This window comes from Globicephala melas, chromosome 20 (assembly GCF_963455315.2).
Source record: "Globicephala melas chromosome 20, mGloMel1.2, whole genome shotgun sequence".
Taxonomy (NCBI): domain Eukaryota; kingdom Metazoa; phylum Chordata; class Mammalia; order Artiodactyla; family Delphinidae; genus Globicephala; species Globicephala melas.
The window spans coordinates 42924893-42948285 of record NC_083333.1 but is presented as its reverse complement, the minus strand read 5'-3'; the positions used below and the strand labels follow the sequence as shown (position 1 = coordinate 42948285).

General features: G+C 40.5%; 1 protein-coding gene across 2 annotated transcripts in view; it reads right to left on the bottom strand.

The window, feature by feature from the left end:
* The window catches only part of NPEPPS (aminopeptidase puromycin sensitive), a 97641-nt gene extending 79283 nt beyond the window's left edge, over nt 1-18358 (bottom strand). The window contains exons 1-2 of one of the 2 annotated variants that reach the window (XM_030840080.2): nt 17940-18358; nt 7410-7494 (exon numbers count right to left, since the gene is read on the bottom strand). In XM_030840080.2, coding sequence (XP_030695940.1) covers nt 7410-7494; nt 17940-18200 — 346 coding nt within the window. In that variant the 5' untranslated portion in view covers nt 18201-18358. The remainder of the gene's footprint in view (nt 1-7409; nt 7495-17939) is intronic. The other variant, XM_030840083.2, reaches the window with a different exon arrangement.
* Nucleotides 18359-23393: the final 5035 nt, after the last annotated feature.

The window sequence follows — 23393 nt, the reverse complement described above, 5'->3', positions numbered from 1 at the left end:
TAAAACTGTCTTTGTTCACAGATGATATGGTCATGTAGAAAATTCAAAATAATCAACAAAAAACTCCTGTTACGAATAAGCGATTAAAGCAAGGTTTCAGGATACAAAGTTCAAAGCTGCAGGATACAAGGTTAACACATTAAAGTCAATTGCTTTCCCATATACCAGCAATGAATAAGTGGTATCTGAAAATTTTTTTTAATTATATTTTAGGGACTTCCTTGGTGGCGCAGTGGTTAAGAATCCACCTGCCAATGCAGGGGACACGGGTTCGAGCCCTGGTCCGGGAAGATCCCACATGCCGCGGAGCAACTAAGCCCATGTGCCACAACTACTGAGCCTGCGCTCTAGAGCCGGCGAGCCACAACAACTGAAGCCCGCACGCCTAGAGCCCGTGCTCCGCAACAAGAGAAGCCACCACAGTGAGAAGCCCACGCATCACAAAGAAGAGTAGCCCCCACCTGCCACAACTAGAGAAAGCCCACACGCAGCAGCAAAGATCCAACACAGCCAAAAATAAATAAACAACTTAAAAAAAATTATCATTTACATTATCACCCCCCAAAATGAAATGCTTAGGTATAACTCTAACAAAATATGTACAAGATTCATATCTGATGAAAGATACCAAAGAAGTAAATGAATAAAAAGATATTTCATGTTCATGGATAAGAAGACTCAATACTGTCAAGATATTTCTTGTTCCCAACCTGATCTACAGACTCAATACCAATCCCAATCAAAATCCCAGAAAGTTATTTTGTGGATATTTTTAAATTGACTCTAAAGTTTATATGGAGAGGCAAACAATCCAGAATGCCCAACTCAATACTGAAGGAGACAAAGTCAGAGGACACTACCCAATATCAAGACTTATTATAAAGCTACAGTAATCAAGATGATGTGGTACTGGAGAAACAAGAGAAAAATAGGTCAATGGAACAAAACAGACAGCCTAGAAATAGACCCACATAGATATAGTCAACTGATCTTGACAAAGGAGCAAAAGCAATACAATGGACCTATCTTTTCAACAAATGGTGCTGGAAACTGGACATCCACATGCAAAAAAAAGAAAAAAATCAATCTAGACAGACCTTACCCTTTTTATAAAAATTAACTCAAAATGGATTATAGACCTAAATGTAAAATGCAAAACCATAAAACTCCTGGAAGATAACATAGGAGAAAATCTAATTGACCTTAGGTATGGTGATGACTTTTCACATACAACACCACCAAAGACACAATCCATGAAAGAAATAAATGACAACCCAGACCTCATTAAAATTAAGAACTTCCGCTCTGAGAAGGACAACATTACAGAGAATAAGAATTCAAGCCACAGGGTAGGAGAAAATATTTGTGAAAGACACTCCTGATAAAGGACGGTTATCCAAAATGTACAAAGAATTCTTAAAACTCAACAATAAAAAAAAGAACAATCCAGCTAATATTGTGCAAAAGACCTAAACAGATATCTCACCAAAGAAGATATACAGATGGCAAGTAAGCATATGAAAAGATGATCAACATGAAGTCATTAGGGTCCTGCAAATTAAAATAATGGCATACCACTGCACACTTATAGAAGAGCCAAAATCCAAGACACAACAACAAATGCTGGGGAGTATGTGGAGCAACAGGAACTCTCATTCATTGCTGATTGGAATCCAAAATGACAGTCACTTTGGAGGACAGTTTGGCAGTTTCTTACAAAACTAAACACACTCTTCTATCATAGGATCCAGGAATCATGCTCCTTGATATTTAGCCAAAGGAGTTCAAAGCTTATGTCCTCACAAAACCCTATACATGGATATTTACAGCACCTTTATTCATAACTGCCAAATCTTGGACACAACCAAGAGGACCTTCAGCAGGTGAATGGAAAAAAAAACTGACACATACAGACAAGGGAATATTATTCAGAGCTAAAAAGAAGTGAGCTACTGAGCAATGAAAAGACATGGAAGAAATGCATATTACTAAGTGAAAGAAGCCAATCTGAAAAGGCATGACTCCACCTAATTCTAGAAAAGACAAAACTATAGTAAAAAGATTAGTGATTGCCAAGGGGAGGGATGGGTAAATAGGCAGAGCACGGAAGATTTTTAGAGTACTGAAAAACTCTGTACAGGGCTTCCCTGGTGGCGCAGTGGTTGAGAGTCCGCCTGCTGATGCAGGGGACACGGGTTCGTGCCCCAGTCCGGGAAGATCCCACATGCTGCGGAGCAGCTAGGCCCGTGAGTCATGGCTGCTGAGCCTGCGTGTCCGGAGCCTGTGCTCCACAATGGGAGAGGCCACAACAGTGAGAGGCCCGCGTACCGCAAAAAAAACAAAACAAAACAAAAAAACTCTGTACAAGACTATAATGGTAGATACATGTCATTATACATTTGTCAAAACCCATGGAATGTATCACAGCAAGAGTGAACTGTAAGGTAAACTATGGACTTTAGGTGATAATGAGGTCAATGTAGGCTCATTGACTGTAACAGATGTACTACTCTGGTTTGGGATGCTGATAGTGGGACAGGCTGTATGTGTGGGAACAGGGGCTATATGAGAAATCTCTGTACTTTCTACTCTATTTTGCACTGAACTTAAAACCCTAAAAAATACAGATTTTAATTAAAAAAATAAAATCAACAAAATTTAATTCAGAAAGCAGGCAGCTCTGATAGTTACCAAAGAACTGGGAAAATATTTGGTTCCTCAATGTAGCCTGGACACTGTGGTTAGCTTATGCATTAATTCATCTATTCTTCAGAACAATAATAGCATATAACAGACTTTATTTTCAAAATTCCCAAAACTCGGGAGTTCCCTGGCAGTCCAGTGGTTAGGACTTGGGACTTTCACTACCATGGGCCTGGGCTCAATCCCTGGTCAGGGAAATAAGATCCCACAAGCCTCACGGTGTGGCCAAAAAAAAAAAAAAAAAAAAATCCCAGGGACTTCCCTGGCAGTCCAGTGGTTAAGACTCTGCCCTGCCAATGCAAGGGATGCAAGTTCGATCCCTGGTTGGGGAACTAAGATCCCACATGCTGCGCAGCATGGTCAAAAGATTTAAAAAACAAAGAAAAGAAGAACACCCCAGAGAATCTGGGAGTTCTAAGTAAAATAAATAAACAAACAAATAAATAAAATCCCCAAACTCAATACACCTGGGAATAGTAAATAAACGAGAGACAAAATAAAAACAAGTTCTCAAAAACAATGCCATTTTAGTGCTTGAAAAACTAAAAGCTACCTAAAAGAGCTATTATGCTAGATTCTGAATTTTTTTAAAGTACATACCACTGGAACTCATATAGCAAACAAACAATTTGCTTAACATATTTAATAGTGATATGGCATAATATACATAATTTATATCAGTTTCAATTAAGAACTTAGAAGAATCTCGTAAGGGTTTTTTCTCTTTTTTTTTTTTAAAAAAAACACTTTTTCTTTTTTTTTTCCTGGACGCGGGCCTGTCACTGTTGTGGCCTCTCCCGTTGCAGAGCACAGGCTCCGGACGCGCAGGCTCAGTGGCCATGGCTCACGGGCCCAGCTGCTCCACGGCATGTGGGATCTTCCCGGACCGGGGCACGAACCCGTGTCCCCTGCATCAGCAGGCGGACTCTCAACCACTGTGCCACCAGGGAAGCCCTGTTTTCCTTTTTCTTTCTTTATTTTTGGTTGCATTGGGTCTTCGCTGATGCACGGGCTTTCTCTAGTTGCTGAGAGTGGGGGCTACTTTTCGTTATGGTGCGTGGGCTTCTTATTGTGGTGGCTTCTCTTGTTGCAGAGCACGGGCTCTAGTCACGTGGGCTTCAGTAGTTGTGGCACGCAGGCTCAGTATTGTGGCTCACGGGCTCTAGAGCACAGGCTCAGTAGTTGTGGCACACGGGCTTAGTTGCTCTGTGGCATGTGGGATCTTCCCGGACCAGGGCTCGAACCCGTGTCCCCTGCATTGGCAGGCAGATTCTTGACCACTGCGCCACCAGGGAAGTTTCTTTTTTTTGGGGGGGGGGGCCGCACTGCGTGGCATGTGGAATCTTAGTTCCCCAACCAGGGATCTAACTATGTTCAAGTCTTATCTTCATGTCCAAGTGATAAGAATATGCATACACACCACAGTTCTCTGGAATCCCTCTTTAGAGGTTGCAAAATCAACAGAACTCAATATGGCCCACAAAAATGTTCTGTTTGGCCAGAAAAAGTTCTTTAAAATGTTAGTAGATTTACGTGAGACATGGACTCTTTGGTTCAGCCTCTGCCCCAACATTCTTATTTTCCTACATCCAGCCCAATTCATTCAAGGTTGTTATTTGCTTAACCCCACAGTAACTTTGGTTTTAGGCCACTACCCTATATTGTTATTTGTGTAACTAAAGTTATACTCAGACTTCTTTGAAAATTTCCTTATGAAATACGATATATTTCAATACATTTGTATTAGAAAGGAATATATTCCCTTCTCTTTCAATCCTCCTGACTTTGAGGGCTAGCACTTAATTAGTCACATATGTATTTTCAGAACAATGCCATGAACAATTCTATTGCAAAGAGAAGATGGTTTATTAATGTTTTTACTAATCCACACATAACTGTATGACAGAATATAGATTACTAACAGTTGGATAAAACCTTATGATCAAGTGTGAGGAACGTTTCCTATTTTTGAAGTGAATAGTTTTGCTCAAAATTAATATTTGGCAGTATTTCTAAGCTGTTTGTTTTATCCTTCCATTAAACACACACGCACATATGCGTAACACTGAAATATACAATCCTACTTTAAGAATAAATGTGTTAAAATTTACATGCCTTCTATGGATAAACCAAAGTGATGCTGGTGGATCTGAAACTATATATTAGAACTCTGCATGAAATATGATGTAACCAATGGAAAAACTTTTTCTTACACAGCTAATTCTGCAAACACATACCTGACAGAGTATACTAAGGCAAAAGTTGGTACAAAACTTTCAAGTGATCATTCTCTATGTGGTTATGCCCAAGCCATCAACTATTAATGATAAATTAAAAGACTCTTTACCTGTCAGGACCTGAGTTCAGGCACTCAAAAGTTTCGTATTTCTCTTGCAGAAGCTGATGACAATACTAATCCCTGCACTGTGTAGGGAGGTGCATTCCTTGCACTGGCTTAAGTGCTAATGATTTCACCAACCCTTGAAGTGCAGAACAGTAAAAAAACAGTTTTCAGCCGTTTTTCTTACTGATTTCTCATTTTAAAAAATATTACAAAGATTTCAAATAGGTTTTAAAATAAATTATTTCTGTTTAAAAGGCAGTGCTTTAGTTTAAAAAAGACACACGCCAATAGATCTTTCTGGGTTACTGCACATATCACAAGATGGCCTTTTTCATCAATTAGAAACTTACACAAAGAAGCAACAACTTCACGCCTTCAAATCATTTTCTGATTTTACCTGAAAGCACCAAGATTTTGGCTACAGATATGTAAAACAGTCTTCCAGAAGGCAATCATAAATAGGTACTAGATGAGATTAGCTGGGTTAAAAAATGGTATCTCTCCTATTAACCCATTTATCACCCTGTCACCAGCATACAGCCCTAGAAGGAGCTGACAGTCAAGTTCACAACTATTAGTTTCTAAAGAAACAATATTATACTCTCCAAATAAGATAAAAATCAAGAAATGCTTCTCTATCTAAGGGCAAAATTAAGCTATGTATATACCTGGAAGGCCAAATCTATCTGTTCTGACTCCTTAAAACACGAAATTAATACAACTCCCCATTCTTTTATACTCTAAAATTAAACGGGTTTACACGACTCCGGGTATTTCCTACTGCTATAGGAGAACAAATTGAGAAATGTACCTTAGCTAGTTCTGAAGAAAATATTTTATGTATGTAAAAAAATTTAATGTTTTATATGAATCACTCTCCAAATCCTCTCTACTGTATGAATTTTCATTGAGAATACTAACGCTGCTTCCTTAAGATTCAGATCATTATGAGCTTGGCACCATTCAGTTATGCATATTCAAACATTTAAATTCTCTGAATTCTTTCCTGGCACTTCAGTAGAGGAGGATAAAAAAACAAACCTGAGCTGAAACCATGCCAGCTGGAGGGTACACACTTATTTTACTAGTTCTACCTATCTAAACCTGACAACATTTTAAAACCCTATATTGAATTTAAATGTTCTCTATCTACAACAAAGAAAGCTTGCCTTGATAATGCCTAGCTAAGGTGCTCCCATTTTTCTTCAGCTAAAGAAATTAAACAGTCTCTCTTTCATTTACCAAACAATTTTTTTAAAGTTGGCACTCAATCAAAGTCCATTTGAAGGATCTGTTCCTCTAACTTAAAATGGCAGCAGCTGATCTCAATTACAATCAACTGAACATAAGTACTTCTTGGCAATAATACGCTCAACTGCTACTTGCATTTTTTAATCTTTCTATGGACAAGATATTTTAAGAAAAATCCACAAAATAAATATAGCCAGGCCTTAAAATGTTACTTGTATGCTTATTTTCAGTATAATGTAAAGAAGGGAAATAGCAATACAAAATGTAAATTAAAAGGTCAAATTTCTAACTTAATTTATATCAAATAAGAAGACTTTCTAAGAGGAAAAGTCTGAGTAGTAGAGGCTAACCAATAAGCCATTTTAACAAGGAATGTGAAGAAGTCAAGAGTAAAAAGTAATTCAGATCCAATATTAATACACTTGTGAGTTTATACCAAACTTGATAACTTTTTAAAATGCAGTTTATGTGGGAATAAGAATTCAGGCCAAAACTGATTATTCAATTTAATTCTTACTGTAATTATAAGGTCCAAAATATTTCTTATTTTAAAGATGCTAATTGAGTTCCCTCACATTCTATACCATGTTTCTTTTAAACATATTCTTCCCCTGTAATTAACTCCATCATCTAGTTTCTAACCTTCACATTAGATCTCATAAAGCAAATATTTTTCTCCCAATTATGAGTAACACTATCTCAATTTTAATCTATTTTTCAAGAGGAAAAAAAAAAAACTTTAAGAAAACCGCATATGAACTAAGCCTGCCTGAGAAACTTTTCATGTCCAAAGTACTTAATTTTTAAATAACTCTTCAGCTTTACATGATTGATATTATATTTATTTTACACTCACGAAATGTGATCTGCCTAGGGTCACAAAATAAGTTAATGTTTGAAGCAGAATTTAAATTGTTACATTTCCTTTATCTTACATTACTCAAATATCTTCTATGAACATCTAAAGAATTTTCCTATTTCAAAAGTAACAAACATTAATATCTTAATTTGCAAGTGTATACATTATGTATACACACACACAAAAGCACATACAAGTACATATTATACATAAACACAGAGACAGCAAATTAAAAGGGAAAACAGCGCTTACCTTCATCTCCTTCTGGTACATATGAAGCTGTAATAATGTCAATATCAGCACAATTCATCACAATCTGATTGGTTGCCTGCCTCACCTAAGGAGAAAAAAAAAAAATCGGCAATGTCAGAGATAGCCTAGGTTAATAATATGTACATCTTCATCTCAGCCTAAAATATGTCACAGGCAATTTTTAAAAACCCATACATCAGCGGTTCCCACCTTTTTAGCACCAGGGACCGGCTTCGTGGAAGACAATTTTTCTATGGATGGGGGGGGTGCGGGTTTCAGGCGGTAATGGGAGCGATGGGGAGCAGCAGATGAAGCTTCACTCCCTCATCTGCTGCTCACCTCCTGTCGTACAGCCTGGTTCCTAACAGGCCGGACTGGTACCAGTCCGAGGCCCGAGGGTTGGGGACCCTTGCCAAACACCACTTAAACCAATACTAAATATATATGCATCAATGGTATAAATTAATGACTAGTTCTGAATAGATATTATAATATCTGGATTATATTAAAAGCAATAATAAATACTTAGGTATTTCACAGAATTCAAAGATCTGACCAATGAGCTAAATAAAAGCCTTTTTTTTTCCTACTTAAACTTGATTTAAAACTTCTTTTTTTTTTTTTTTTTTTTTTTTTTGCTGTACGCAGGCCTCTCACTGTTGTGGCCTCTCCCGCTGCAGAGCACAGGCTCCGGACGCGCAGGCTCAGAGGCCATGGCTCACGGGCCCAGCCACTCCGCGGCATGTGGGATCTTCCTGGACCGGGGCCCGAACCCGTGTCCCCTGCATCGGCAGGCGGACTCTCAACCACTGCGCCACCAGGGAAGCCCTAAAACAACTTCTTAATTAAACTTTTTAATTTCAAAAAAATTTTAATTAGGAAACATTTCTTATATGTTGCAATTAATCATGTATTTCAACCTGCACATCAAAACCATCATGAGGGTCCCCTCTTTTTGTAAGGATAGAGGAAGAAATCTGGTATCATAAACTATGTCAGAACTTCATAAAACACTCTCTAAATTTTTTCTTTTCCTGAAGAAACATTTTGAATATAACAGACACTAATGACTCACCATCAAGATTAAATAAACTTTTAAGACTTTGTCTTACTTGATTTAGATCCAAAAAATAAAATACAGATATAATGAAAGCCCATTCCTCTCTTCCTCATTCCCTAGAGATAACCACTATCCTAAGGCTAATGTATATCTCTCTCATATATGTCTAGTACTTTTGTTACATATATAAAGATCAGCAAAGAATGTTTTTAATGTTACACAAATGGTATCAAAAGTGTGTATAACCTTTTGCAACCTGTTTTTTTAATTTAACATTGTTTCTGAGACAGGTAAATGCTGATAGATGTAAACCTAACTCATTAATTTTACTTCTGCATAGTAGTATTCCATTCTATAAATAAACCACAGTTATTTATCCATTTCCTTCCTGAAGGAAGTTAGGTTATTTCCACTTTTTTGTTACGTAAAAGAGTACTATAATAAACATCTTGGCCCATGTCTTCTTGTGCACCCATTTTCTTTACCAAGAATTGCTAAAATTTTCCTCCAGAGTAGTTTCAATGCACGCTCCGATAAGCAAAGAATAAAGAAATCCCAGTTTCAGCAACCTCCAAAAAACTTAATTTTTCGACAGTCTGGTGGGTATTAAATGGTATACCAGGGACTTCCGTGGTGGCGCCGTGGTTAAGAATCCGCCTGCCAATGCAGGGGACACAGGTTCGACCCCTGGTCCAGGAAGATCCCACATGCCATGGAGCAACTAGGCCCATGTGCCACAACTACTGAAGCCCGAGCGCCCTAGAGCTGTGATCTGCAACAAGAGAAGCCACCACAATGAGAAGCCTGCACACAGCAAGGAAGAGTAGCCCCCACTCGCCACAACTAGAGAAAGCCTGTGCACGGCAACAAAGACCCAATGCAGCCAAAAATAAATAATAAATAAGTAAATTTATTTTAAAAAATGGTATTCCATTATTGTTTTAATTAGAATTTCTCTGATTACTAGTAATATGAGTTACCTCTTTTCTCTTTCTCTTTCTCCTTTGTTTCTCTTCCTCTGCCTCCCCCACCCCTGCTTCCCTCCCTCCCTCTCTCTTTCTTTCTCTTTTGACCCTTAAGTTTTTCCTCTCCTACTTGCTCATTCATAACCCTTGCTCATTTTCCATTTGGTTGGAACCTTGTCTTTCTATAACTGTTGCATTACACAAAATCTCAAATTCATTTTCAGACATTTTAATGGTCTACATCTAAAATAACAAAAATACAGATGTCCTAAATCACATATGCCTACAGAGGCCAATGAAACAGATGAGTACAGTAGGCCAGGTGAAGGCTATGCATAAAGGAAAGCTATGTGTAAAGGAAGGGGGAAGTAGACATTTCTTGGAGCTAACCAATTATTGCTATATACAATAAAAAACAGACTCAGTGTTGACAGATCTTCCAATTTAAAAAAGCCACAAATTCAGATTTCATGTGCAATCTCCCAATTTCTAATTGATGACAACTAATTCAAAATTTTCTAAAACACTGTATAGACCAAACAAAACCCAACAGTGCCTTGAGTGTCACTGAACGGACCACAGAACTAGGTAAGGACACAGAGTAATATAAAATCTGTATGAAAAAGCTATACCTAAGAGTAATTATTTTATTAATAACCAATACATAAACATGATTAATATTAAACTAAAATTACCTGACCTAAATTACAGATAGTATGTTATTAAGCCTGTAACAGACTGTCAAAATCTCTAACACATAAAGTGAAACTATTTTGGCTCATTTAAAAAAAAAAATTCTTCTCATAAATCTTCCTGTTTCTAAACAAAAATGCCATTTAGTGAACAGTTTTTTGGGTTTTTGTTTTTTGGGGTTTTTTTTGTAAGTGATAATATTCCTTCACACTGTTTACTTCACCAGAACATACCTAAACAGCACTAAAACTTTTACATCTCAACTGGCTGTTTATAGCACTATGTTTGAACAAAAAGAAAAGAACAACTCTTTGCCTATTCACAAACTGACTTTAAAAAAAATTTTCAGAAACACAAAAATGAAGCACTGGGGTGTGCTCCAAAGGGTAAAATGAATAAAAACCTTCCAGAGTTTGACGTTTATGCCAACAAAATCATTAACAGTGGCTTAGTTACATGTTTGTTGTTTTGTTTTGTTTTTTTTAATATTTATTTATTTATTTGGCTGCGCCAGGTCTTAGTTCTGGCACACGGGATCTAGTTCCCTGACCAGGGATCGAACCCAGGACCCCTGCATTGGGAGCACGGAGTCTTAACCACTGGACCACCAGGGAAGTCCCTAGTTACATGTCTTAATCTTTACCTAGGCAATCCTATTTTCATCCACCAACATCTACAATGAATTTAATGGTAGCCAAGCAGTTAATCTACCATGTCAAGATACCTGTACTGGGCTTCCCTGGTGGTGCAGTGGTTGAGAGTCCGCCTGCCGATGCAGGGAACGTGGGTTCGTGCCCCGGTTCGGGAAGATCCCACATGCCGCGGAGCGGCTAGGCCCGTGAGCCATGGCCGCTGAGCCTGCGCGTCCGGAGCCTGTGCTCCGCAACGGGAGAGGCCACAACAGTGAGAGGCCCGCGTACCGCAAAAAAAAAAAAAAAGATACCTGTACTACACTACATATGCCAAATGACATTTATCTCACTACTATTGTACCATTTTGAGGGAAAGTGTTCGTTAACTTTGGAAAGGTACAGGGCATAACATCTAGTTACAAGTACATTCCAATTCTTCCTGGGTTTAGGGAAAACCCACCTGTTTATACTAATGAATTAAGCTGCTTGTTGAACAGCAATTCTTTTTTTGTGTGTGTGGTACGTGGGCCTCTCAGTGTTGTGGCCTCGCCCGTTGTGGAGTACAGGCTCTGGACGCGCAGGCTCAGTGGCCATGACTCACAGGCCTAGCCACTCTGCAGCATGTGGGATCTTCCCGGACCGGGGCACGAACCCGTGTCCCCTGCATCGGCAGGCAGACTCTCAACCACTGCGCCACCAAGGAAACCCAATTAATTCTTTTTTTCAGGGTATTGCCATTTCTGGAAGGGTGGAAGGGGAGAACTAAAGGAACAAAAATACTTATCTTAATAATAGAACTCCACTCAAACTTTAAAAAACAGACAATATATTCTGTCTCATATTAGAGATTTTTTTTTTTTTGGCTGCACCTCGCGGCATGCAGAACTTCCCCGACAAGGGATCAAACCTGTGCCCCCTGCAGTGGAAGCGTAGAGTCTTAACCACTGGACCACCAGGGAAGCCCCTAGAGATGCATTTTAAACAACAGGATAATCCATAGAAAGGGCTTTTACCACTTAGTGCCTGATACATAGTAATCACTTAATAGATGACATTATTAAGACACATGCACAGAGGGCTTTTCTGGTGGCACAGCGGTTAAGAATCCACCTGCCAAAGCAGGGGACACGGGTTCGATCACTGGTCCAGGAAGATCCCACATGCCGCGGAGCAACTAAGCCTGTGCGCCACAACTACTGAGCCTGCACTCTAGAGCCACAAGCCACAACTACTGAGCCCACATGCCACAACTACTGAAGTCCACGTGCCTAGAGCCCATGCTCCTCAACAAGAGAAGCCACCTAAATGAGAAGCCTGCACACCTCAACGAAGAGTAGCCCCCCACTGGAGGCAACTAGAGAAAGCCGGCGCAGAGCCACGAAGACTCAACACAGCCAAAAATAAATAAATAAAATAAATAAATTAAAAAAAAAAAAAAACCGTGCACAGAGACCAAGACTAAATGCGCACCTAACAGTCTATAAAGTACCTAATCAAAATGCTATAAAATTTAAGAACTATGTGCTGTATTATACAGCACATATTATATCTTATATTGGATATTAGCATACTCTATGTACCAACCAAGGAATGTAATTTAAAATATCCGTGTGGACTTAAGCGTATGCTTAAGTACTCAACCACCACACTGATCTTTTTGATGCTTTCCCAACAAGAGCACTGACTAATGATTCAATATTATTTCTCACACACTAACATCATCATGTTATTGAATACTACCTGTATGTTCCACTGTCAAAAATACAGGTAATAATGTAAGTCAACTATACTTTAATTTAAAAAAAAAACAGGTAATAAATCAAAGGAATTTCAGCATTATCATCTTCACTGGACTTCCCTGGTGGCGCAGTGGTTAAGAATCCGCCTGCCAATGCAGAGGACACAGGTTCGAGGCCTGGTCCAGGAAGATCCCACATGCCGCGGAGCAACTAAGCCTGTGTGCCACAACTACTGAGCCTGTGCTCTGGAGCCCGCAAGCCACAACTATTGAGCCCACATGCCGCAACTACTGAAGCCCATGCACCTAGAGCCCATGCTCTGCAACAAGAGAAGCCACTGCAATGAGAAGCCCGCGCACCGCCACGAAGAGTAGCCCCCACTCACCACAACTAGAGAAAGCCCACGCGCAGCAACGAAGACCCAACACAGCCAAAAATAAAATATAAATAAATAAATAAATTTATTTTAAAAATCCTTTAAAAAAAAATCTTCACTTTCCAAACTTAAAATAGAAGCAGAATGTTAAAACTGGCATATAAATTGTGTTGATAACAAGCTTATTTTCAACTTTTCCATTTGGTGCTATTAATGAATGGAACGTTAGCATATCCTTTCTTTGATTCAAACCCAGGGTTAGTTAAGTCTTCTTGGAGTCCCATACAGACTGTACTTCAACTGAACCAAATGTTAAGTAATGGTTCTACTGAAGAGACAGCTTGACCATTGGTAACAATTTTACAATGGAAGTTTCCTAAGAGCTAGGAAAGCAGCAATCTGAGACAATTTTTTTCCTGAATAAGTCTTTACTACAATCACTCAGGAATACACATTACATGTACTAGAAAGACTCAAAAGGGTTTTTTTCTGATTGCTAAAATCCTGCGATTTTAGTAAAAGGAAATCTCCAGTGTGATAATTCTAAATACCAGTCAGTCTGAAGCCTGAGTCACTTTGCCTAAAAAGTGATTTCATCATTAAAATTTTGTAATCATCATTGCCTTTGTGGAATAGGGCTATAATTTCTAAAGACGATAAGGAGCAAATAATTAGTAAACACAAATTGAGCTGAGTTTTCTAACAAAAGAGACATTAAAAAGGGCAAGCTGCAGAAAGTCAAACATAACACATAAACACATGAACATACAGAACATTACTATTTATTGTTTGTAGCTACTTTTGTACACCCTAAAACTTTAAAACTATACATAGGAATAATACCTACCAAAAAAGAGAATTTACCTCTCAGGATGAGGGCGAGAAGAGATGGAAATGAACTTTAGTGGTTTCTGTGACATTTTATTTTCCAAAAAACATCATGTACACGCTAAAACAAATGGGGCAAAACATTAATATCTGCTAAATCTGGGTGGTGGTTACTTTCTCTGTATTTAAAATGTTTCCTAATTTAAAATAAAATTTTAAAGTGATTACATGTGGCCAAATAAACTGAGAGCTACATACTTGTATGGTGTTCAAAATGGAATCTCCAAGATCTAGACAACTAATCTCAATTAACAACAAAACAGCTATCTGAAGACTCAGTCCTTTGCCACAGACTCAAATACAGATTAGAATAAGATTTACTTTACAATAAGAACAGGCTCATTTATGTAGCAAAGTTCAGAGAAGTTTCATAGATAATTTACTACTCAAGACTGCATTTATCCAGGTTGTATTGTTGTATTGGACAATATCAATTATCAAGAACCAGGAAGTTTAAAAAAAAAAAAAAAAGCCTTCATGGAAGCCAGAATCGATGATTCAAAGTCCATACAATAAAGCTCATACCCTACACTCAGAAGAGAATCCATCAAACCCTCACTTAGAAAAAAATTTTAAGCTCAAACAAGCTTGTTTATTTGGTTACTTAGACCTCTTCAGATCAAGTTCAGTAAAATAGAAGAGGGAAGAAATTGCACAATAGGGAGCAACAAGGCACAACAAGCAGCAAGTAATAACCTGAGAGTAAGGAAAACAAACTTTAAAGAAAAGATATGAAACTAATAAATTATAGTACACAGTTTTGGGTAATTACACAGTTTTGGGTAATCTATGGATATAAGTATCAATGACATGTTAGAATGCTGTCCAGTATTTAGAAAAAGAAGAAAAGAAAGAAACCTAGATTATGAGGAATTATGGAGCTTAAAAAGATAAACATTTCCATCAAAATATTTACATATTTTTTAAAGTCTGAGTGCCTCAAAGGGTAAGCTTCATTTATCTGGAAAATTCACTGCAAAATTCAATGCCAGATGATACTGGACTTACCATACAAAAGTTTCTTATACCCATGTGTTTCCTCATTGATACATTTCAAGAAACAGAATAGAAAATCTGAACAAATTCAATTCCTTATGACCAATCTTTCAAATTTAATTTAAGACCATTTAGTGATCTAGCACAATGCTGTACAAATTAATTAACTTTATCTGTTTTAAGTAATAAAAAACTACTAAAATGACTGCATAGAATATCTGCAAAATTTGGGCAGAAAATTCCATAACACAGGGTGACAATAACATCCATTTAGGCGCCAAGTTGTAGCCTGCCAAACAATCTACTGTATCTGAAACTCTCCTCTACGTGCCAATTTAGTCATCACCATCATGAATATTTTGTTAGCGGAGGCCAGGGATTGTTTAGTATATCCTGACTTCTGGCATTGAAGGATAAAGTTAATTTCTCTGGCACAGGTGAAATATTTCCATAAGAGAATTACTGTATAAACCACTATACACTCATAACCAGGAACTGTAGCCACTCACATAAACTTGTAATCTATTTTTAAATTAATTAACCACAAAGCAAGAGAGTCAGAATTTTAAATAGCTACGAAGTCTGTTCCTCTCAAATATCCTAATGTAAAAGGAGAGGAAAGGGAATGTCCCATTTTTCTAGGCCCATGATAACACATTTTCAAAACCTGCTGAATTAGACCACACTCACTTACGTAAAAGACAACTACTTTTAAATCACTGCACACTGACTAATTTTCATCTTCCCCAGAAGTCCACACCCCAGACCAGGTTAAAAATCCACTAAGTTTCTAATATGTAACCTGTACAAATACTCTGAGCTTATCATAAAATTTTGCAACTAAAGCAACCAAGCAACTTGCATACTTTGTGCAATGTAATTCCAAACTGTTAGGGAACTGACACAATACCAATTATCAATCTAGGCTTCTAGAGATATAATTTTGTCCACATTTTATATTTCCACAATCAGATACCACCTAATGCCACAAGTTAAACTTATTGCTCCAATCTATGGATTTCAAAAACATCAATATATGCTTTTTACTACTAATGTTAACTTTTTACTAATGTTAACTCCTCTTTACACTTCCAAAGGTGGCAAAGCATACAATTAAAAAGTCCAATCATCCTTTAATAAAACCTGTTAGAATTCTCTATCATGCCATCTTTCATTTGTGTTGCCATCTTGCCTGAAAAAAAATTTCTGAAAAGCTTTGAAAACTTAATGTTACAAAAAAAAAAAAAAAGATTCATTTATTTCCTTGTATCAAATTAATGAGTCCCTGCTAATACCTAGTACATTACCACACGCTCCTTCATTGGCCCAAACCAGTCCACCAACTATTTCTCATTTCTTTCCAAAAGCAAGTAGAAAAGGGGTAAGGACAAGCATGTCACTGCTTGTTGTTATACCCTAACACAAACAAAACTATCATTTCCCAATAAAATAATCATTTGAAAATCTTTATTATTGATAATATTTTTTCTGAAACTTTTCCCTAAATATGTATACCTCTCAAAATTATGAATGCATTATGGGGTACACCAACTATTGGGGTAAAGAAACAAATGATTTTTTTTTTAATGTTAGTCTTTGCACATAATGCAAACTCATTCATTGCTAGGTCCTTCTTCCCACAGGTCTGCCAAGTCACAAGACACACTACTGTTTACAATCCCTCCCATCTGCCCACAGCCAATATATATCAAACACTCTAGTCACTTGGCTTAAATAAACAGTCTCTCCCAAATAACCCTCTCAAATCCTAATTTAGACCCAAGATGCACTCATTCTGATTCATATTCTTAATGGAAAATTTTTAAATCACCTGACTTTCACAGGGGTAAGTTTTGCCTTTTGATGCAGCCAGACAACAGAGCCCTCATGCTTTCGTACAAGCACTCCAAATCTGACAGTATACTTTTTAATTCTACACTTTTAGACGTATTTTCAGTCTGAGTACTCGGCTTTCAAAAACAACTGCCAACTTTCAATTCATTCGAACGCTACCCTAGTCTACATTTCTTTCATTTCGCTGCTACATACACCCTAATCTTTAAGGTTGAGGCCTACTGATTTTTTCCCCCTGACTGCAGGAGGAAAAGAAATGAAACAAAATGTATTTACCATCATTCTTTTTAAAGGTAACTACTAAACAGTTCCCATTTTTCATTACAGACTTCACATAATACATCATATAACATGGTATCACAAATGTCTATTGTTCTAGATCTTTGTAGGGCATCAATACTAATGATCTCCAAAATCAAACAATACTTTAGATAATCTGCGGGGGGAGGGGCGGGGGGAGCATGATTCACCAAAAACTGCAATGAAGACTAATGGAATATTTTCACCGGTGGTATGCTAAAACCAATAGCTTCTTTCAGAGGAGGGTACTGCTAAGCAACCATCGCTGTACCAATAAATCCACCTGCTTTAAAGGCTGCAAAGCTAAGAAGATGGAAGGAAAAGCGGAGATGGGGGTCCTCCTTCAGCTTCTTTAGAGGTTAGGAGAGAACAAAGTCAATGCTGCACTGTCACTTGAGGGAAAGAAGGGGGAGGGGGCGGATCATCTTAGAAACCCAGCCCCTGGGCCGGAGCAGGCGGGGAGAACTCAGCAAGGCTGCCCGGGATTAACATTCTCCTTCTCACCCTCTTCCCCCTTCTAGAATCTCCCCTCCTGGCTAACGCGCGGCAGCCGGAGTCCCAGATGACTGCCCCTTCCAATGTGTCCTCCATGGGGCGTAGGGAGAACGAGAGAAAAGAACTGAGTCAGGAGGCTACGCATGGACTCCGATGACCCCTCTGGCCTCCCCAACACCCTCCAGCCTCTCCCAGACCAAGACCAAGCCCGGAAGGGCCGGGGTTTGGGGGAGGCTCCACACAGGTGTGCTGGCCCCGAGGGGCACACGGGCCGGGCCGGCCGGTTCCCGCGGCGCTCCCTGCAGCACGGCCCGGGCCCCAGGCCGGCAGGGCAGAGCACAGCCGCCGGGCGCCCCGCGGCCGCCCCAGAGGGGCGCGCCCGTCCCCGAGCCGGCCCCCCCCCAGCCCCAGGTCCGCAGCGCCCAGGCCCGCGCGCCCGCTCGCCCGGCCGACCGGGCCCCCAGCCCAGCCCGTGGGCGCGGCCTAACTGCTTGCCCGGCAGCTCGCCCCCGGCACCCGAGGGTCGCCGTACCTGGGCGGAGGCCTCCAGCTTGCCCTCGAAGGTGAAGTCCAGCAAATCGGGCTTGAGGCAAAGGCTGTAATTGATGGGGCAGACGTCGGCAGGCAGCCGCTCGAAGGGCCTCTTCTCCGGCATCGCGGCGAGGCCCAGGCTGTGGAGGCGGCGGCGGCAGCGAGAGGAGCGGCTGAGGAGGAGAAGGAGGAGGGGAGGAGGCGGAGGGCCGAGGAAGAGCAGGCGGCGAGCGAGGGAGGGGGCGGCGGCTGCCAGCCACATCCACCGAGCGCCGGCGACCGCCTGAGGAGAGCGACCGGGGGAGCCTGGGGGCGGGGGAGAGACCCAGCCCGATCGCCAGGGGCCGGGAGGCAGGCAGTACGGACGCGCGGGCTGGCGGGCCGGCTGCCTACAGGGAAGGGGGCGGAGGGGAGGGAAGGGGAGGAGGGCCAGCAGGGAGGGAGGGAGAGAGGGAGGGAGGGAGGGAGGGAGGAGGCGGCGGCGGCGGCAGCGACAGTTTTGCGTGCGCGGCCCCGCCGGACGGGCGCGCCTCCGCCGGTGTGCGCGCGCGCGCCGGGAAGGGGGCGGAGCGGCGAGGGCGCGGCCAGCTTGGCGGGATGTAGGGTCGCCGGCGAGCCCTGGGGGTGGGAGGCGGCTGCGCTGCACCTGTCTCCGCCGCTGCGCGCGCACACACACACACACACACACACACACACACACACACACACACACACACACACACACACACACACACACACACACACACACACACACACACACACACACACACACACACACACACACCCTACCTCTCTCTCACTCTGTCTCTCTTTCTCTCTCTCTCTCTCTCTTTCCCCCCACCCCGCCAACCCCCGCGCTGTCTTTGGAAATAGAAGCCTATGTAGTTGGTCAGTGCAGTCAGGGCAAAATGTTGAAATATCAATTAAAAGCAAAACCCCAAACTAGATTTTTACCTCCAGACCAGCAGAAAACCCTGATGGGAGGCTCTTTGGCCGTAATTATTTCTGTTATTTTAAGTAGTAACTTCAGGGGATGATATGAAAAATTTTGTCAGAAACCCTTTAATAATTCAGGTTACTTAAACCAATAAGATTTGGACCTTTGAGGGTGTGATTTCAGAAATTAGAAGATTTTTGTTTTCATGATTTAATGTTCAAAAGTAAGATGTGCTTCACCTTTTTTCTGTTTTCGTCTTTGTTTCTGCTTTTTTTAAAAAAATAGAAGACCTGGGTATTCCCTGCCAGTCCAGTGGTTAGGATTCTGTGCTCTCACTGCCAGGGCCTAGGTTAGATTCCTGGTTGGGGAACTAAGATCACGCAAGCCTCGTGGTGGGGCCAAAAATAATAATAATAATAAAATAAAAGAACTTTTACCAATTGTGGCCTCTTTAAAGGTAAATTAGCTGTGGCTCCCTCAGTTTTGTAGGTATCTCGCAAATTGAGGTATATATATTTTTAATATAAATATATATTAATTACATATAAATGTGTGTATATTTAAATATATGTTTTAAAGTGTCAAGGACAAGGAGATTTTGTCTATAATTCCCCATATTCCTTTATAGAACCTTCTCATGTAGAACCGCTTAATTTTTAAAACTCAGTGCTGAAAGTTGTACTGGACCACTATTGTTCAATAGAAATATAATGCAAGGGACTTCCCTGGTGGCGCAGTGGTTGAGAGTCTGCCTGCCAGTGCAGGGGACACGGGTTCGATCCCTGGTCTGGGAAGATCCCACATGCCGCAGAGCAACTAAGGCCGTGCACCACAACTACTGAGCCTGCGCTCTAGAGCCCGCCAGCCACAACTACTGAGCCCACCCACCTACAGCCCACGTTCCGCAACAAGAAAAGCCATGGCAGTGAGAAGCTCGCACACCCCAACTAAGAGTAGCCCCTGCTAGCCGCAACAAAGACCCAACACAGACAAAAATAAATAAATTTATTTTAAATATATATATATATATAATGCAAGCCAGCTACGTAACTTTAAATTCAAAAAAAAAGAGAAAAAGGTGAAACTGATACATCTTATTTAACCTCATATATCCAAAATATTATCATTTCAACATGCAATCAACAAAAAAGTTTTAATGAGGGAGTTCCCTGGTGGCCTAGTGGTTAGGATTCTGGGCTTTCACTGCCACCGCCTGGATTCAATCCCAGGTGGGGGAACTGAGTTCCCGCAAGCTGGGTGGCCAAAAAAATAAATGTATATGATTTTTTTTTCCATAATAAGGCTTTGAAATCCAGTGTGTATTTACAGCACATCTCAATTTACAGCACATCTCAGTTTTGACTAGGCACATTTTGGGTTTTCAACAGCCCCATGTGATTAGTGACTATTATATTGATCAGCACAGTCTTGGACACTAGGCCTGCCCTCCTATCCTCTGAATCCTACATACCTTTTAGAACAGACTGAAAAGCTGCAATCATTTCAAAGTAAGATGTGAGATGGGGCCTTTTGTTACATGGATGCATTTCTATGCCCACTTTTTGGTCATAAAATAATAATATAATACTAATATATTAATAATGTAATTAATAATTGCATACTAATATATTGAGTGCTTACTGAACACTTTTCATGTATTAATTCATTTAATCCATTCAACAATTCTGTTAGGTGGACACCATTATCCCCATTTTACAGATGAGAAAACAGGCACATAGAGATTTAGTGACTTGCCCAAGGTCATATAGCTAATAAATGGCAGAGCTGGCATTAGGACCCAGCCATTTTTTTTCTCTCCTGGAAAATTTTGCAGCATCTCCCCTATTTTCTACTTCTCCAGTTTTGTTTTATTCTAATTCATCTGTACCTCAGCTTCTTAAAAAGTAATTTTTATTATGCAAGAAACTTTGAGGCTCCCTCTTTTCTGTTAAAGCAAATTTGATATATAACCATTTAAGGCTCTTCATGCACTGTCCTTACCATTTTCTCCGACTTGTTTCTCCTTACCCTTTAACATAGATTCTCCAGTCTTACCAAGCTAAGCTGTTTACCACTTGGTCCTTAGAGCTTGCTCACTCTCTTCTCTACCATTGCTCATGCATTATTGCTAGGAAAGGCCTCCTCATCCTTCTTCGCAAACCCATGCCCCTCCCTTCCTTCAAAACTCACCTCTTCCAGAAAGTCCTCATTGACTAACTCCACCCAACTGTAACCCATTTCCCATCAGCTCTCAAGTACTGGCTTTTGCTGACTTATTTGGACTTGTTCTGTTTTTCTGTAATTGTATTTTTAATTTGTCTTATATGGATATCTTTTTAAGATGTACTACTAGCAAAAGCTTGACTTCTTATTCTTTTGTAACTGTCAGTACTGAGCCCTGCACAAAGTACATCTCAATTTTTATTGACCCAACTAACCAACTGACCGAGAGAGTATTTTACCCAGTCTGTAGCCTTTCCTTTGTATACAAGCTGTGTGCTCCACAGAGAACCTATGTGAACCTAAGGCTAGAAGCAAGCTCTTTCATAAAATCACAGAAATGTTTTAAAAAACAAAACAAAAAACCTACCAGGGCCATAGACTTCATGGCAACAGTAATAAAGAGGAGACTCTTACTTGGCCACATCCCTAGTCCCATGACCCACGAGGTTCCAATGCAGCAAGTCAAGATTGAACCCAGGCCTACTTGGGATAGAGGAATGGAAGGTAGCATATAGTTCCCATTAAGAAGACTAAGGAGCTAACATATGCTCCAGGCAGTCTTCTCTGGCATAGTTTAAATGAAGTTTAAGGCTCTTGGAAATTAATTTCCCTCCAATAGGGCTTCAGAAAGAGTAGGGAAGTCAGCAATATCTCAAGGTCATTAGCAGTACTTCTAACAGATTTCTCAGCTTCTCTGTTTAACAAAGCCCTTGAAAATCTGCAAATGAAAAAAACCTATGCAAGTTGTATCCTTCAATAAAAAGAAAGAAAAAAAACTAATCAAATTCATTTTGATCTTAGTCCCTTTTGTCTTTAGTTTTAAAGCACTAGTCTGAGAGTCTGAGGACATAGTCCCAATTTTTATATATGACCTAGAGCAAGTTTTATAATTTCTCTGCTTCAGTTTCCACATTTGTAAAGCAGATAAGTGCATAATACATACTCTTCTTAAAGAAAAGTATTATTATTTTACTTGTGGCTTGGGAATTTCCTTTAAAAAAAAGAAGTCTGTCATGTTCTTTTTTGTTTTTGCCGCGTTGGGTCTTCATTGCTGTGCGCAGGCTTTCTCTAGTTGTGGCGAGCGGGGGCTACTCTTCGTTGCGGCGTGCGGGCCTATTGCAGTGGCTTCTCTTGTTGCAGAGCACGGGCTCTAGGTGCGTGGGCTTCAGCAGTTGTGGTGCGCAGGCTCAGTAGTTGTGGTTCGCAGGCTCAATAGTTGTGGTGCACAGGCTTATTTGCTCCGCGGCATGTGGGATCTTCCCAGACCAGAGATCGAACCCATGTCCACTGCATTAGCAGGCAAATTCTCACTGTGCCACCAGGGAAGTCCTGTCATGTGCTTAATATCAGAATGATCTTCACAGCATGAGTTGTAGATAAAAAGTTGGAGTAAAGGATATACAGTTGGTCCTTGAACAACACAGGTTTGGACTGCACGAGTCCACTTATACATGGGTTTTTTTCAATAAAATACAAACTATAGGACTACATGATCTGTGGTTGATTGAATCCTCAGATGCAGAGACTGACTGTAAAGTTATACATGGATTTTTTTTTTGACTGGAGGGAGTGGTCAGTGCCCCTAACCTCCATGCTGTTCAAGGGTCAACTGTATAGAGCAAATGTAAGAAATTGAAGATGTTTCAAAGCAAAGAGAATATAAAGGAATCGGGTTAGGAAGCCAAAATATTCGGGCAGAAGGGCGAGACACACTGGCCATGGACCATTGAAAGGGGAAGAGAAACAGGTCGAAGAGTTTGGGAGGCCATTATAAAACCCACCACATTAGATGAAAATAAAGCATTACTGTTACTATTTAGCCTCACTTAGAAATTATAGCCTTCAACATCAGTTTCAAGCGTGTAACTCCAGTTCCACTAACATGAGTCTTACCTGTGGAAGATGGTGAAGGAGTTCCAAAAACCAGGGAGACAAAAAGTTGGAGAGTAATCCATAGGAAGCTGATGCCATGAGATCCCAGCTTCACTCTTTTCTCTAACTTAAAATGGCTGTTGGAATGACCGTTGGAAATGTGGGGAGTAGATGGAATGTTGCCTACCCCTCCTGTGTTCTTCATGAAAGAGAGTAGATTAATTCCATATGCTTTATTTAAAATGTATACTGGGCTTCCCTGGTGGCGCAGTGGTTGAGAGTCCGCCTGCCGACGCAGGGGACACGGGTTCGTGCCCCGGTACGGGAAGATCCCACGTGCCGCGGAGCGGCTACCCGTGAGCCATGGCCGCTGAGCCTGGGCGTACGGAGCCTGCGCTCCGCAACGGGAGAGGCCACAGCAGT